A 17,595-nucleotide genomic window follows, 5' to 3' on the forward strand; every position below is an offset into this window, starting at 1 on the left:
ATGGTGCCTGCGAGTCTAACCAACGCCCAAAGAACATGTCCATCAAGCAGTTCATCCACTGGCCTGCAGTTTTGTGGGCATCTCACGGCGCATCACTCCATCGAAGAGGTGCACGTCTTCCCTGTTCTCGCTAAGAAAATGCCGGAGTTCAAGAACGGCCCTAAGTACAAGGGCGCAGCGAAGTTGTTAAGGCAGCACAAGGAGATCCACGATGGCTTGGACGTATTTAAGCTGTACTTGCAGCAGTGCCAAACTGGGGAGGCCGACTTTGATTTGAGGGTGCTCAAGACGAAGATGGACTCCTGGGGAACAGTGTTATGGACTCATCTAGATCAAGAGGTCAAGACGTTGGGTGCCGAGAACATGAGGAAATACTGGACTGTAGCAGAGATGAGGCGGATGCCAATGTAAATATCCATATATAGAAAGAACATAATTTGATTTTAACAACAATATTAATACTTGATCCCCACCTTTTCACCCCCTGGGTTCCTGGCCCATATATGATGTGTTTTAAACTCTCGGGAATCACATGAGTAACGTCAACCCCTGCGAATTCTTGCCCGCGCCCGTCGACCTGATATCGAACTACTGGATCTGTTTTACCTTTCCTCCAAAACCGTCACTGTTGTCTTGACCTTTCCATCTCCTGCGCTCAGGGCATATAAACTTCCCTCCCGAAGCAACGTCGGTAAGGCCGGTGCCGCCGTTCGCAGATAGATCAGTAGAGCTGATAATGCTAGCATCCTGAGTGCTCATCTCAACAATGTGGTTCACAACAATATCAGACGTAAGCATTTACAGTGACATCGGATATGGTAACCCAGCATGTAGCAGATTGATCAGTGATGATGCCCTTCCCTGTTAGGGTGGCATCTTCTCCTCCCATGGCCTCGGCAAGATGGACGCCCTTCACCCATTCGGCCTCGGCCAGACCACACCACCCGTTGGCCCATTCAACACCGTCTCCCAAGTTTTCTTCTCCAGTGACGAGTCTGTCCTGTTCACAGATGTCAAGGGCAACCCTCCTGCAAACAACACCGGCTTCATCTCTGCGTTCCCAGTCAACCCCACCTCTCCCTGTGGAGGCGCAATTTCAAGTCTATCGATGACCGAAACCCGCAGCTCCCCTGCCGGCACCGCTGTCCTGTTTGGTTCCGCGGCTATCCCTGGCAGCACCTCACTCTTTGTGACAGACGCTTCCTTCGGTGCCGCCGTCCTCGCCGTTGACTCGAGCATCAAGAGATGTGCAAGAGACCCCGGATTTTGCTCTTTTGGAGGAGGCCTGGCATTGTGATGGGATTGAAGGCAATTGAGAATGATCAATATTTTAGTGCTGATAGGAGAGGAAAGGTGTCATACTGACATTCGTTGCACTCAGTTTGCTATCAAACTCAAGAGCAAACTTAGAAATCTCCTCAAAACCTACAAGTCACTATACATATTTTGGCTTATCACACCAACAACAAGAGCAATACTACTCAACGATTGCTACAACCCTCTATGATTCATTACATATCATCGCTCCTTAGTTACTGGGCCAATATTACCACATAGCATATCTCTACAACCCTCTATGATTCATTACATGACATCACTCCTTAGCAACTGGGCTAATACTACCACATGACATATCTCTACCAACTAGAGGCCTAGGAACATGAACGATAGCTCCAAAAGCTTCTACAACCCTCTATGATTCATTACACGCCATCGCTCCTTAGTTACCCACAAGATTGGTTAAGTTATGACATAATTTGTCTATAGGGGTACTCTGACCTTGGACCTCCTTTCACTTCCTATAGGCTAGGAACCTAAGAGATGGTTCTATGGGATTCTCTTACGTCGACTACAGTTACCAAGCCTGGTTAGTCATGGAAAGTCTTGGAAAATGAGAGAACTACACTCCTTTAGCATAAATAGGATTGCCCTTTCCTTAAGAAAGGGCAAGCAGACAATACAGTAAATCGACTATCACATACTTCCACGTCTTTTCCAAGCTTCCAAGCATTGATCTTGTTACTCCTTGTTTCTGAAAAGTCAGTGAGGTGCGAACCTCTGACTTATCCCTGAGTTCTCAGACTCAACATTTGTTACAACTTGCCTAAACCACTCCACTACATCATACACTTGATTGCTGCGTTGTGGAATAGTCTAAGATACAACCCTTTGGCTCTGTTTCCTAAGACAGTGTGTTGTCTCATTAAAATCATACCTTCCCCTGGGTGGCTAGATTCTCACATCTGGTGCACCCACCATTACATATACGGATACAGAACAAGCTTCAGAAAAAGACACCAAGCTGTTACAGTCGATTATAGGGTCGCTCATGTATGCCATGACACAGACCCGGCCAGATATTGCTTTTGCTGTATCCTTCCTAAGCCGCTTCCTGTCAAATCTGACAGCAGCCCATTTACAAGCTGCTTATAGAACGTTACGATACCTTGAGCACACGAAGGGCCTCGGGGTCACATACCATGGAAAGAAGAGGGGCTTTAAAGGATGCTCTGATTTTGATTGGGGGGCAGATCTTGATACTAGATCTTCGACATCTGGATATCTGTTCTTCCTCTACAGTGGAGTTATCACTTGGAAAACAGGAAGACAAAGGACAGTAGCATTATCAAGTACAGAAGCTGAGTATTATGGGCTATCTAACACCACACGAGAAGCTATATGGCTCCGAAGCCACTCAGAAGCCTTGGATACAATGAAGGCCTCAATCCAGTAGTGATTGAGGGTGATAATCAAGGCAGCTTGGCACTGACTGAGAACCAGAGTTCCACCAGCGCACTAAGCACATCGACATAAAACACCATTTCCTACGTCAGGAAGTAGAGGAAAAACGGGTCAGTTTCTCATATGTAGAAACAACCAAATTGGCCGCAGACGGCCTAACCAAGCCACTCAATGGAGCGAAGCACGCTGCCTTTGTGCAGCAGCTCAGTCTTGAAGACTGGAGTGCCAAAGCACTGGTCAAGGAGTGAAGGGGCATGTGGAATTCTCACTCCGGCGAAGCATCAGGCGGCGGAGTTCTCACTCTGCACCATGAGAAATAGACTTGGGGGCAAACTCCGGTCAAGCCTACGGACTTGCTTACCCTCGACTAACTCAGAGGAGAGTTCTGCAGTATATAGAGTAGCTAGAGTAGCTAGATTAAATGAATATGCATTTTTACTTCTAATCAATTGGACCCTACTCGTGATACCAGAATTATCATTTACTATTCTACCGAACCTACCAAGAGCTCAACATATACAGAAGGCTTGAGAAAGAGCGAAATCCATATTACTTACAGTATACTTGATGTTCCCTCCACCTACCTTGCCATATTGGGAAAGATGAAGCGCTCATGGTACTACTATGAGCACTCTGCTACCAATTATTCAATGAATCTCCCTTTCTCTAGACAGAATCTGCGTGTACGAAACAGTTTCTTGTCGGTGGAGGATAACGATGGACACTGTTGGTGAAGTTACTCAGTAGTATTCCCACACTAGTCCCAAAAGCATTTAAAGTACTCTACTTGATTTTCAAAGCAATTGGCGTTATACTGTAGATTAGTTGCTAAAGATATTAAGTTTTAGCCCCTATTTTTAACCTAATTCTTAGTATCTTAATAACTGCTCGACCAATTGCTTTAAAAATCAAGTAGAGTACTTTAAATGCTTATAAAAAGCTGAGATTATATTTTATAATTTATTATTAAAGGGTTGTTGAGATAGTAAGTTACGAAATTTGTGATTTTTAGTGTAAAATGTAACGTAAGTCGTGTGTTACGACGGAACAAGAAGGCTGGCCAACTACAGGACAGGAAGGAGGGAGGTCGCATGAGACCGGCCCTGGTACCTGGAGGGGCAGCGGGGAATAGTAGTTCCGAAAGTATCACGTGACGGACTCGCAGGATGATGAGAAGAGTCCTAAGAGTCCAGGACTCCGAGGACTCGAGTGAGTTCCCAGGAGTCCACTAGGCACGTGACGGACTCGCAGGATGATGAGAAGAGTCCTAAGAGTCCAGGACTCCGAGGACTCAAGTGAGTTCCCAAGAGTCCACTAGGCACGACGCCACTATATAAGTAGATAGTATTTCCTTAGATAGGAGCTTCGTGCTCAACTCAATACAGTATTTGTTATATACTAGTAACGTGTTACTTGAAGCCTTTGTGTCTGATCCCCTGCCTCCTCTGATAAGTAAACCTTTACGCAAGAGAACCTCTGTGTCTTCTATTGTTTAGAAGTCAGCGTTACACTTTGAGCACCACTTCTACGAGGCACTGGCTCATACACAAAGCACCACTTCTACGAGGCACTGGCTCATACACAAAGCAACATGTCTGTCGTCAGTTCGAAGGGGAAAACCCCCACCACGCCAACTTCGTCTCAGAGGTCTAAGCCTGAGAATGAGGAGATGCCCGACGCACCCACCATCAACGAACTCAAGGAAACTCTACGCGTCAAGTTGCCCGATACTTACTCCGGCAACCGAAAGGAACTTGAGGTGTTTTTGCTACAGGTCGAACTGTACCAGCACTTCAATGACGAGAAGTTTCCCACCCAGGAGAGCTATGCCCTGTGGACTGCGTCCTACCTTAGGGGGGAAGCCCTGCGATGGATCGAACCATTCCTCAAGGATTATTTCAAATATGAAAGTACCAATGGAAGCATGACAACTACGCAGACTATGTTTGGCAGCTGGAATGGATTCTGTAAGGAAATCCGACACATGTTCGGAGACATCGATGAGATTAAGACCGCGGAAGACCATCTGTTTGCACTTAAGCAGACTGGCAGCGCCCTCACGTACTCCACAGAATTCCAGAGATACGGCAATCAGACAGGATGGGACGCCAGCGCACTCATCAGCCACTACCGACGTGGGCTGAAGAGCCATATACGTATGGAACTTGCCCGTTTGGAACAACAACCAACGGACATGGTAGCGCTAATCGAACATACGGTCCGAATCGACAATCGACTATACGAATTCCAGAAGGAACGTCGGACCTATGACAAGCCCAAGAAAAGTTACCCCTACCGGGGAAACGAGGGCAGACGACGGGATCAACACCCGCGAGACAACCGTTGGTCGGACCCAATGGAACTCGATGCCACGTTCAAACCTGGATGACCCCGTGACCCTAAGAAAGACAGACAATTCAAGGAACGACTCTGTTTTAACTGCGACAAGCCAGGCCACATGGCCCGAGACTGCAGACAGCCAAAGAAAGGGAACGGCGGACGCAAAGTCGGCAAACAACTCAATGCCACCTGGACAGGACAGTTGAACGCAACGTTTGTGAGCAAACAGGACTGGGGAATAAACGGCGAAAGCACCCCAGAAGACGAGAGCTCAGATGAAGGGTCGGAGGCGGAATCGTTCACCGTTTCGGAACAGGAGACCTTCGATGAACTCGCACCTACGGAACCAATGAGTCCACGGTGCAAGAGCGTAGTAAGACGCATGGCAAAACACGCCCATGCGAAGATTAGGGCCGAACGAGACAAGCCCAGCGGCCAGAGGAGAATCCCCATGCTTAAGGGCATCTACGGGAACCTGTTACAGGAACTTCCGTTAAAGTGCAAGGTGGACGACTGCAAGAATGACCTCTGGAGATACTACGACCAACTAACGAATACCCGCAGGCTGCTTGGCACGTCCCAAGACGTAGCTAAGTTGGAAGCCCAAGAAGCGGAAGAACTGGAGAAGGATGTCGAGCATATGGCTAAACTGAAGTATATGAAAAGCGTCAAACTTTACTACCAGGACCGCAGGAGAGCCCTGAAGAAGTACGACGAGAAAGCCAGAGATATGCTCCGACGGGAAAATGCGAGACCCACTCCACGCATCGAAAGGAGAGCCATGGAGCAACTAGACACGTTCTCCATGCCTCCGAGGGAAGATAGTGCATGGGTGAGAGGACAGCGGGAACTATCAACGACAGACGCAACAGAGACTGATCATCCCTGGCACGCGTATGTCTACTGGGAGTATTGCAGCGAAGATGACTGCAAGCTCCACTGGAAAAAGAAACACCAGAATCAGTTGTTTCCCCGATCCTCGCCCAGGATACACTTCAGAGACGCAGAGCAAGTTCACGCCCTCAGGCGAAGCCAGTCTGAAGGGGACTTGCCTATCAAAAGCGAACAGGTATACGAGAAATACCCACATCTGCTAGACGAAGCAGAAGAGCGAGGGAAACGATCTCCCCAAGGACCACCATTGGAAGCGGATGAATACTATCCTTCCTCGGACGAGTCAAAAAACTAGGAGTCCTCGACGGTAGGCCACCGGCGAGCGACATGAAGAGGCCTAGTACAGACCAGCTATGCGCCACGACGGGCAGCATGCAACTATATGTGGTCGCTAAGATACAACAGCGACACCTCCGAGCAATGATTGACTCAAAAGCGACGGGCAACTTTATGACAAAGAAAGTAGCAGACACGCAAGGTTTCAAAACAACAATGAAAGCCAAACCATACCCGTTAATGGTTGTAGATGGAGAGCCCATCTCGACTAATGAAGGAATGGTGACCCACGAAACGGTCCCATTGGAAATGGTCATGCTACACGGGCACAAGGAAACGATTCAGTTTGACATCGTGCACATGGACAACCATGCGTGCATCCTTGGTGTGCCATGGCTCAAGAAACACAACCCCCAGATCAACTGGTGGAACGAGAAAGTTGTGATGAGCCAGTGCGCGTGTGAACAACGGACGGACACGCGACAACGGGAGAAACCCTCCCAGGGCCGGAAGGAGTTATGTGCAACCTCCGAGCTCGATGACCTAGCCCAGGCATCCTCACCGATGAGTATACCGGTGGAGTACAAGGAATACGAGCAATTATTCCAGGAAGGCCCTAAGAACGAGGCGCTTCCTAAGCACCAACCATGGGATCACGAGATACCTTTGGAGAAAGACAAGAGTCCACCATTCGGACCAATATATCAGCTATCGGAAAAGGAGCTGAAGGTACTTAAGGAGTACATCAATGATAACCTAGTGAAAGGATTCATCAGACCATCCACATCACCAGCAGGAAGTCCGGTGCTTTTCGTACCAAAGAAAGACGGCTCCCTACGGTTATGTGTGGACTATCGAGCGTTGAACAACATCACAATCAAGGACAGGTATGCCCTGCCGTTAATCAACGAACTACACGATAGATTTCAAGGAGCAAAGATCTTCAGTAAGCTAGATCTGCGAGGAGCATACAACCTGATCCGAATCAAGGCTGGGGAAGAGTGGAAAACAGTATTCCGCACCCGCTATGGCCTATTCGAGTATCAAGTCATGCCCTTTGGGCTAACAAACGCACCCGCATCTATGCAACGACTGATGAATGATGCTTTGCACGAATACTTAGACATCTTTACCATTGTCTACCTAGACGATGTCCTGGTGTATTCAGCAACCAAGGAAGAGCATGTCAAGCATGTCAAACTTGTCCTGAAGAAACTAAAGGAGTACAGCTTACTCCTCAAACCAGAGAAGTGCGAGTTCCATAAAAACCAAGTCGAATTCTTGGGTTACATTATCGGAACGCACGGCATCAAGATGGACCAAGCAAAAGTAACGGCAGTGTTGGAATGGCCAACACCGACCACGGTCAAGGAAGTGCAAGCCTTCCTAGGCTTCGCCAACTTCTACCGAAGATTCATCTCAGGATATTCCAAGGTAGCTCAACCACTCACGGAGCTTACCAGAAAGGATCTCGAATTCAAATGGACGGACAAGGCAGAGGCTGCTTTCCAGGAACTTAAGACGAAGTTCACGGAAGCACCTATCCTTGCTACATTTGACCCTGCAAAGAAGATCATCCTCGAAACGGACTCTTCTGACTTCACAATTGGAGCATGTCTGAATCAACCAGACGAGAACGGTAAGTTCAAACCAATCGCGTACTACTCTAGGAAACTGTCACCCGTGGAACTCAATTACGACATCCACGACAAGGAGCTACTGGCTATTGTCGTTGCCTTTGAGCAGTGGCGAGTATATCTTGAGGGATCCACCTACCCTGTGCAGGTATGGACGGATCACAAGAACCTCATATACTTCACCACGACCAAGGTTTTAAACCGCAGACAAGTCCGCTGGGCAGAAACCCTCGCAGCCTACAACTTCACGATAACCTATCGCAAGGGCTCCGAGAATGCAAGAGCAGACGCTCTCAGCAGACGGACTGACTACGCTGGCCCAAAGGAAGAAAGACCTAGAGCAATTCTGAAGAAAACAGATGCAGGAATACAGTACAACGAGTTACTAGCGACGATCTCAGTCATCGAAGATACAGAACTCGAGGAAAGACTCAAGAAAGCTTACGCAACAGACGAATGCGCCAAGCGAGTCTTGTCCAAAGTTGAAGGCGACTTCGCCATCGACGAACAAGGATTGATTCGATACAAAGGGTTAGTGTATGTCCCAAGTCAAATGAGACGCCCGCTGGTGCAAGAACAACACTCGTTACCAGCACACGGTCATCAGGGAGTAACGCGAACCTTCGAACGAATCACTCGACACTACTACTTCCCAGGTATGAGGAAGCAGGTAGAGACAGTGGTAAGAGAGTGCGACATTTGCAGCAAGTCAAAATCCAATAGGCATCTGCCATACGGACAACTCAAGTCGACACCAGTACCAAAAGGAGCATGGAAATCAATAGCTTTGGACTTCGTCGTCAAGCTTCCACCCTCCAAGGACCCGTTAACAGGAATAGAATACGACTCTATCCTCGTCATCACGGAAAGACTCACGAAATATGGGAAGTTTATACCATATCTAGAAGCTAGCGACGCCGAGGCGCTCGCATATACCTTCATTCGAGTCATATTAGCCGATCATGGGATGCCAGAAGAAATCATCTCAGATAGAGACAAGCTCTTTACTTCGAAATTCTGGAAATCATTGATGGCGCTACTGGGAACAAATCATAAGCTGTCAACAGCTTTTCATCCCCAGACAGACGGCCAAACAGAAAGATTAAACCAGACCCTTGAACAGTACCTGCGAAGCTATGTCAATTATCAACAGGATAACTGGGTTCAGATCTTACCCATCGCACAGTTTGCATATAACAGCGCGATGACAGAAGCAACGAAACTCTCACCGTTCTTTGCCAATTATGGCTAGCAACCAGAAGCATATAGGCAACCAAGACCGGATGAATCACGAGCTGAACAAGCCCTGATCGTGGTGGAACAACTTAAATCGTTCCACGAACAACTTGCGACGGACATCCAATTCTTAAATGAACGATCCGCCGCATACGCAAACAAGAAGCGCAGTATGGAACCTGCCTTCAAGAAGGGGGATAAAGTATACCTACTCCGGAAACATATCAAAACGAAACGACCAAGCACAAAGTTGGACTTCAAGAAATTGGGACCATTCAAAATATTGAACAAAGTCAGCTCAGTTAATTACAGACTGCAGCTACCCAAGAAGTCTAGACTACACCCGGTATTTCATGTCTCACTACTGGAACCAGCAAGAGGAAATACCCCAATTGCGACCGACACCGAACTCCAACCCGAGAATGAGATAATCGAATATGAGGTCGAAGCGATCCTAGACAGAAGGTTAGTAGGACGTCGAGAAGAGTTTTTGATAAAATGGGAAAATTACGAACCTACGGATAATTCGTGGGAACCAACAAGAAACATCAGCAAAGAACTGCTGGAGGAATATCGACGCCGCCATCCGCCAGCCATTGATCCCAAGATGCAGGGGAGTAGGCCAGTGGATCGGAGGAAGCGGGGGTCCCGGTCACAGACGAGGAGGCAGCGCTAACTGCCTGTTCCTCGGCCTCAACAGCGTCACGCTTCTCAGCAGCCACACGTTCGGCCTCCTCTGCCGCATCAAGCTCGTCGAGGGTTTTCAAACCTCGCTGGAGCATATCTTTACCACGGGTTCGGATGAGGCGTTTCTGCTTCCGCAGACGAAGTAACTTCGAAAGGGTTTCTTCCTCTTCGCGATCCAGGCGATCCTCCTCCCGTTCGAGCTTCACCCAGTCGGGATGCTCAGGACCCATACAGTCACACTTTTCTTTCAAGTTGCGACGAACGCACTCGGCGCACCGCCGTGAATCATTTGGAGACGACACGCAAGTAACGTTTCGCCTCACGCAGTTCGAGCAAGAATCCATTTCGGGTAGTTCGTATCCGTGGTTCTTTATTCGACGGACAAGATCATTGCGTTCCTGGAGTTTGCGGGCAGTGTCAGTAGGCATGTTGCATGTTGAAGGACTCGCTGAGGAGCAGCAGAGTCCCGGGGACATGGACGTACTTATAGGATTCGAGACGAATGCCCAGGGGAAGGGAGCGAGTGTTACGACGGAACAAGAAGGCTGGCCAACTACAGGACAGGAAGGAGGGAGGTCGCATGAGACCGGCCCTGGTACCTGGAGGGGCAGCGGGGAATAGTAGTTCCGAAAGTATCACGTGACGGACTCGCAGGATGATGAGAAGAGTCCTAAGAGTCCAGGACTCCGAGGACTCGAGTGAGTTCCCAGGAGTCCACTAGGCACGTGACGGACTCGCAGGATGATGAGAAGAGTCCTAAGAGTCCAGGACTCCGAGGACTCAAGTGAGTTCCCAAGAGTCCACTAGGCACGATGCCACTATATAAGTAGATAGTATTTCCTTAGATAGGAGCTTCGTGCTCAACTCAATACAGTATTTGTTATATACTAGTAACGTGTTACTTGAAGCCTTTGTGTCTGATCCCCTGCCTCCTCTGATAAGTAAACCTTTACGCAAGAGAACCTCTGTGTCTTCTATCGTTTAGAAGTCAGTGTTACATCGTGGCGTAACCGGGAGAATGGCGTAAATGGGATAGTGGGGAATATTGAGCATCAAGAGTATCACCAAACCAATGTAAACCCCCAACATGGTGCGAAAGCGTAGTCAGAAAGCCGAAGAACTAGAAGTTTTATTGGCACAAGCTGTTGCTGGAGTTAAATCCGGATTATACAAATCTTCGTACAGTGCTGCAAAGGCTTTACACCTTCGGCCAGACACAGTCCTTCAACGCGTTAATGGGAAACTGTCATGGAGAGAAGCTCGACAACAACAACAACTGCTATCGCCAGCGCAAGAGCAGACACTTTTAAAGTGGATTAAGGTGCTAACAATTAGTGGATATGCTCCTAGTCACCGTATATTGCGGGATATTGCTGACGAAATCTGTGTCAACCGATGCCGTGTTTTCGAACTGTCGCACCCTAACAGTCAACATGCCCAACACACTCATCACGAAGAGATTCCGAACTTTCCCCTTGGACAAGACTGGGTCCCACGGTTTATAAAACGACATCCGTATTTACAAGTCCAACTAGGCAGACGGGTCGAAGCACAAAGAATGAGTGGAGTTACAAAAGATGTGTTAACGGGGTGGTTTGACGCGTACAAGGACCTTGTGGCACGTCTAGGAATACAAGAACACAACATGTATAACATGGATGAAACTGGATTTTCGATTGGCACTATGGAGTGTACTCGGATCATCGTTGATTCTACACTCCGTACATGTCACCAGGCACACCAAGGCCGGCAGGAATGGGTGTCTGCTGTTGAATGCATCTGTATGGATGGAACGACCATTAACCCTCTTATTATATTCAAGGGTCGGAACGTCTTACAAAACTGGATCCCTCCTGAGGTTATTGATAAATGGCACTTCTCTGCTAATACAAAGGGTTGGACAAGCAACTTACATGGCATCGAGTGGTTAAAACGCGTGTTTGAACCAGCAACGCATGCGAAAGCGACATCTAATGGAGCACAACAACAACGGTTACTCATATGCGATGGCCACGACAGTCATATAAGTAGAGGCTTTATATCCCATTGTATGCAAAATCGAATATCTATCCTTGTCCTCCCACCGCACACTTCCCATGTGTTGCAACCACTCGATGTTGCAGTCTTCGGACCATTGAAAAAACATCTCACAAGTGCGCTCTCACATTTGAATGAAGCGCAACTTACACGCATACAAAAAGCAGAATGGTTATCTGCATACATCAAAGCGAGAGCAATTGCGCTATTTACTCATAATATTACATCTGCGTGGAGGGGTGCTGGTCTACAACCTTTCCAACCTCAACGGGTGATCCGGATGGTGACGCTCCAACAGACAGATGTGACAGATGATCGACCAAAAACACCAACTGAGTACGATATTTTTGACAATGTCTTTCAGAACAGTAGTCCACCCGACTGTTCTACATTGCGCAAAGCGAACACTGTCCTGGTTGCGGCCTTAGAGACGCGTACAGTCCTAAACACACCCACTACTCGATATATCCGTCGGTTGGCTGATGAGACTGAGCGACTTAATACACGCAACTTCTTACACCAACGCGAGGCAGATAACCTACGATCGATAATACAAACACGGAGAGCACAGAGCAAAGGGAAACGCGCAATTTTAAAGGGCCAATTCCACATAACTACAGAGGAATTACGCTCCCAAGTCATTGAGGCCGAGGAGGCCACCCAGAAAGCGACTACCAAAGGCAAGAGTACAGCGACAAATATCACTGTACCTGACCAAACCGAGAATGTCGAGGAGGATGAGAACCCAGAAGAAGTATATGGCTGCATTATAGTTGAATACTAAAGTAATAATACTCTACTTTTCGCTTTCTTCGTGGTCGGTCTTCCCCCACTATCCCGTTTACGCCATTCTCCCGGTTACGCCACGACTTACGTTAGTGTTTTACTCGCTTGGGTGTTTCACTCGCATATGATCGCGTTCTCGGCTAGCTCCAATGCCTTCTGCAAAATCCCCATAGTAGCTTGGACCATCATCATCATCGCCAAACCAGACTTGGGCAGCGAACTGAGTGTCCATCCCTTAGTTTCTCTGGCAAATTGCCATGCTCCGAAATAGCTCATAGAGCTTCTTTGCCCGACTTCTTCAACGCAGCCCGCTCAACAACCGCTATGCCCGCCTCGCACACCCTCTTGCGGACCTTGGAGCGCGGCACCTCGGGGCCCCAGCGATGTCTGCGCCGCACAGCTACACAGCTCCAGAGACGACATGTATCGGACTCCAATACCCCCAAGTCGAACCTAGGCTCCTCGAAGCCTCTCCCTGGCACTACTCCGCCGCCAGCGGCGCCGAGAGAGAGCCTGCCGAGCCAGGCTGAGACGCATGGAGCTTTCAGGAGCCAATTGTATGACAGCACGGCGGCGCGCACGGCGAAGGAGCGTATGGACCGGGAGAGACATGCACATGAGCGGCAGGAATGGGCTGGTGGGAGGAATCTGGCGACTACGTTTGGTGAGTGCTGCTGTGGGCTTACTGTGCAGCTGCCCTTGACGCATGGCTGGGGCAGGAAGCAGAGGCATTGAAGAAGACCATTGCTAACGTGGGAGTATAGTTATCCTCGCCTCCTCCTTAGTATGCTACTACATGGGCACCAAGAACCCAGCTCCTGCATCGCCTACCTCCACACTCCCTCTTGCCGCGACGAAGCCACCGAAACACAATATTGCGCCTACAAACGTCGAAGCCGCCTGGGCGGATTTCGTCGCCATTGTTGGGAAGGATAACGTCAATACCACACAGGATGATGTTGTCTCTCACGCCGGTTCTGAATGGTCTTCGCATCTCCGCAAGGGCTCCGAGAAGCCATTCCTTGTCGTTTATCCCACCACCACCCAGGAAGTTAGCGGGATCATGAAGGTCTGCCACCTGAGGAGAATCCCCGTAACGGCTTATTCTGGCGGAACATCTCTGGAAGGACACTATACGGCTACTCGTGGGGGGATCTGCATCGATTTCGGACGAATGGATAAGATCCTGCAGCTTCACGAGAAAGACATGGATGTTGTTGTTCAGCCGGCAGTTGGATGGGAGTATCTGAACGAAGTCCTTGCTGAATCGAACCTCTTCTTCCCACCGGACCCAGGACCAGGCGCCATGATTGGCGGTATGGTCGGAACTGGCTGCTCTGGAACGAACGCTTATAGATATGGTACCATGCGTGAATGGGTTCTCTCCCTGACCGTCGTATTGGCCGATGGAACTGTTATCAAGACGCGCCAACGTCCGCGCAAGTCGAGCGCCGGCTATGACCTCACCAAGCTGTTCATTGGCAGTGAGGGAACTCTAGGTCTCGTCACTGAAGCAACGCTGAAGATAACGACGAAGCCAATTGCCACCTCTGTCGCCGTCTGCGCCTTCCCATCCATCCGTGACGCCGCCGAGTGCGTCTCCCGAGTCGTCGGTGACGGAATCCCCATCGCAGCTATCGAAATCCTCGACGACGTTCAGATGAAGTGCATCAACGCATCCGGCACCACCTCGCGCACCTGGGCCGAAGAGCCAACACTCTTCTTCAAATTCGCAGGCACTGAGAGCGCGTGCAAGGAGCAAGTACAAATGGTACAGCAGATCGCAAACAAACACCGCGCCAAGACCTTTGAGTTCGCGCGCGATGAGCAGGAGAAGACGGATCTGTGGTCCGCGCGCAAGGAGGCGCTATGGAGCGTCATGGCTCTGAAGCGCGATGACAGCGACCACGTGTGGACCGGCGACGTGGCGGTGCCGATTAGCAGGCTGCCGGATATCATTGAGGAGACGAAGGATGACTTGTCGGAGATCGGGCTGCTGGCTGCGATTGTGGGGCACGTTGGTGACGGTAACTTCCATACAATCCTGATCTATAATGATGCGGAGCGCAAGAAGGCTGAGGCGTTTGTGCATCGCATGGTGAAGAGGGCGGTGGAGATGGAGGGGACCGTGACGGGAGAGCATGGGGTGGGACTGGTGAAGAGGGATTACTTGGATCATGAGCTGGGGGCGACGACTGTAGATGCTATGCGCAAGGTACGTTTATCTCTCTCTCTCGGCCGACGATTGTTTTGCTAACGACTTATGCGTAGATTAAACTTGCCTTAGACCCGCTGTGCCTTCTGAACAGCGACAAGGTTGTTAGGGTTGAGAAGCCAAAATCTAGCGAGATGTTGGTTTGGTAGAATCGTAGGTGAGCAAGAATGTACAGTACAACATCTATGTAATTATATACTATGGCATCTATCTACAGGTTTTCTCCACGAGTTCATAGCGTGATATTATCGGGGTGTTACTTTTTAGTAGCATCTTCAATATCCCAGCAAATTGTGACAGCACATGTGTTTGCCAATAGCACAGTACTAGTTTGGCTTGTTTAACTACTTTGACAATTTCTTTGGCTGCTTGACCGCTTAAAGTACTTCAAAGCCGTTTAGAGAGAGGCTAGGTGGCCGAGGATATCAATGCGAGATCAACCCACGGCGTAAAGCCTCTTCCTTGACTTCCTCTACCCATTCCCCGTGGCGACGTAGCGATTTGGTCGGATCCTTTCGTAATATTCATCTAGGCAGCAGGCGGACGAATCGATCGGCATAGTTCATCTAATTCTGCCGACTGCTAGGGTTAGCACAAATACTCATGATACTCATAAGTTACTTAAGTTGCTCAAATACTCATAACGTTCAAACGACGACTGATGGTGAAACTGCCGCTACTCCCCCTACGACATAAGATGGTTAGCTTGAATCAAGAGAAGTTGCCAACGATGGCACCGAAAGAGAAGCTCAGCTCGAAGAAGGACAGAAAGGGGGATGCGTACTGGTTTGAAGCTGCGCCACTTGTCACATGAATCTTGTCAGCAAACAGCATCACCAAGGGATTATGGAACGGCTTTGGCTCGTTTACAGATACGCCCAATGAATTTTGGGAGTCGGACCTGGCTGTGTTCCTTACGGACAACTTGTGGTGCACAAGTTACCTTTGCAGATGGATCCCTTATCATATGCTCTGACTTTGTCCAGTACAAGTCAACGGAAAGGGGTAGTATCAGAATTGGTCGCGTGTATGGGATTGGATTTGACAAGAGATCAGCACCAATCGAGAAGAACGGGATCATTATCAAGATCCAAAAAGTTTACTCAGCTATGGAATTGCCGCCAAAGGCCCAAGATATTAGGTCTCAGCTTTCTATCCCGCTTTCTCAATCTGAGAAGCTTAGAGGATGAGTTTGAGTTTGTCCCAGTACACTGCCTAATTCAACGGCTTGAATATACCATGAACTACAAATTCGAGAATGGGATACCAGGTCAAGCATCAAATGGAAGATCTGTCGAATGGACTTTGATACAGCGGGAGTGCGTTAATGCTTCGCTCCGGCTTCTCCTCCAAGGTGCCTTTGAGCACACAGATCCAGAGATATCGATGAGGATTAAGATCCTCCACAAAAGGTGCCCTGGCCTCATGAGCCATATCCTGCCTTCTCTTGAGCAGCCGGACATAGTCGAAGAGATGGCTCCTGATGTCCTCCTAGATGCAAAACACATCCGGCCAAGAGCTACACGTTGTGTTTCGCGGGCCTTTGTTAAAAACGAGCTTGACCTGCCGCTGTATATCAAAGGCATCCCAGAACACCATCCGTTTGTTTGCCAGCTCCGGGAGGCATACTCCAAAGATTATCAAATGCCATACATCACAAGTCTTGGCGATATGGCAGTTGAGTGGTTTAGCCAGCTTGGCTTTACAGATCCGTAAGTGTTTCCTCCCATCGTTTTATCCATAGTAGCTAATGTAAAATGAAAACAGAGTGTCCCAGCGCCGCATCAATTTCGAGGCCGGAAACTCTTTCGTTGCTCGTGGCAGTACTATTTGCCGCTTCAACCTCGGCTTCATACATGAGCGAATCCCAGGTGAGAAACGCCTCTTTGTCATTGTTACTGAATTAGAAGATTGCGGTGAAAAGGACAAGATGGTTATGCTACCGTTAATGAAGATCAAGGACTCAACCCAGATCATCGTTGGCCTCCCAGCAATTGGCAGCAAGCCACTTTATATTATCGACACAGATTCGACAAGAAGGAACGAGCCGGCGCCATTTGCAAAGGGCAGCTTGAGATTGAATAACACAGCAGGCCATTCAGAGCCATATGCCTCAGATATGCCAAACCATTCACCGGAGCTGATTTACTGTTGGTGGAACATTGGGTTGATGTAGGCATGGAGCACCGGTGGCATGGGGATACTTCAAGGATATCAGCAGTTTTACAGACTGGAAGTGAATTTGTAGATACAAAAATGAATTCAATTATCTGTCTAACTATGTATTCTTATTTACTGTAGGTGATGCTGATTCTGATGCTCTAAAGATGCCTCAGCCTAAATAGGAAATGTGTACTTGCCATTTTGGGCTGGTTCCCGCACTCACACTCGGAGTGAAGGCTGCCTCACCTCCAGCTCACGATCTGTCTTTGAATCAACCTTCATTGAAGGTTTGATCTGCCATCAGAGTTGGCATTAATTGGGTAAGATCAGGTAAGTCAATTTCACCTGAACAAATATTCCAATTCGAAAAGCTGGCTGGAAGCTTGCTTTCAAGCTTCATTTCGGGACTCTCTAGACCTGTTAAAACATCGGCCAACCTCACCCAACCTTGGCCAAGGCATTTCAAGCATCTTCAAACCTTACTAAAGCTTCTCTAGGCATTTCTAAAGCTCACCAGACCTCTTCCACCCTCATCGGCCATCACAAAACTTCTTCTGCCCGCTCTAACTATCACCAGGCCTC

The 17,595-nt window shown here is 48.7% G+C and overlaps 4 protein-coding genes across 4 annotated transcripts; all 4 read left to right on the forward strand.

Moving 5' to 3' along the window:
• The first annotated feature begins 625 nt into the window (after window positions 1–625).
• On the forward strand, window positions 626–1,494 carry VC83_09362 (uncharacterized protein). Its single transcript, XM_024472802.1, has 2 exons — window positions 626–691; window positions 744–1,494. Exon 2 carries the CDS (start codon window positions 902–904, stop codon window positions 1,295–1,297), a length of 396 nt encoding a protein of 131 aa, XP_024319637.1. The 5' UTR covers window positions 626–691; window positions 744–901; the 3' UTR covers window positions 1,298–1,494.
• Window positions 1,495–12,959: 11,465 nt separating this feature from the next.
• DLD1 (D-lactate ferricytochrome c oxidoreductase) lies at window positions 12,960–14,999 on the forward strand (the record flags this gene model as incomplete). Its single annotated transcript, XM_024472803.1, has 3 exons — window positions 12,960–13,299; window positions 13,400–14,850; window positions 14,907–14,999. 3 exons carry the CDS (start codon window positions 12,960–12,962, stop codon window positions 14,997–14,999), a joined length of 1,884 nt encoding a protein of 627 aa, XP_024319636.1.
• Window positions 15,000–15,580: 581 nt separating this feature from the next.
• On the forward strand, window positions 15,581–16,040 carry VC83_09364 (uncharacterized protein; the record flags this gene model as incomplete). Its single annotated transcript, XM_024472804.1, has 2 exons — window positions 15,581–15,655; window positions 15,837–16,040. 2 exons carry the CDS (start codon window positions 15,581–15,583, stop codon window positions 16,038–16,040), a joined length of 279 nt encoding a protein of 92 aa, XP_024319635.1.
• A 49-nt stretch (window positions 16,041–16,089) lies between these two features.
• VC83_09365 (uncharacterized protein) lies at window positions 16,090–17,026 on the forward strand (the record flags this gene model as incomplete). Its single annotated transcript, XM_024472805.1, has 2 exons — window positions 16,090–16,562; window positions 16,618–17,026. 2 exons carry the CDS (start codon window positions 16,090–16,092, stop codon window positions 17,024–17,026), a joined length of 882 nt encoding a protein of 293 aa, XP_024319634.1.
• Window positions 17,027–17,595: the final 569 nt, after the last annotated feature.

Source organism: Pseudogymnoascus destructans (assembly GCF_001641265.1).
Source record: "Pseudogymnoascus destructans isolate 20631-21 unplaced genomic scaffold scaffold_45, whole genome shotgun sequence".
NCBI classification, from domain to species: Eukaryota; Fungi; Ascomycota; class Leotiomycetes; order Thelebolales; family Thelebolaceae; genus Pseudogymnoascus; species Pseudogymnoascus destructans.

Excerpts from the sequence above, each read along its gene's own strand:
- VC83_09362 (XM_024472802.1), top strand. The coding sequence starts at position 902 with ATGGACGCCCTTCACCCATTCGGCCTCGGCCAGACCACACCACCCGTT.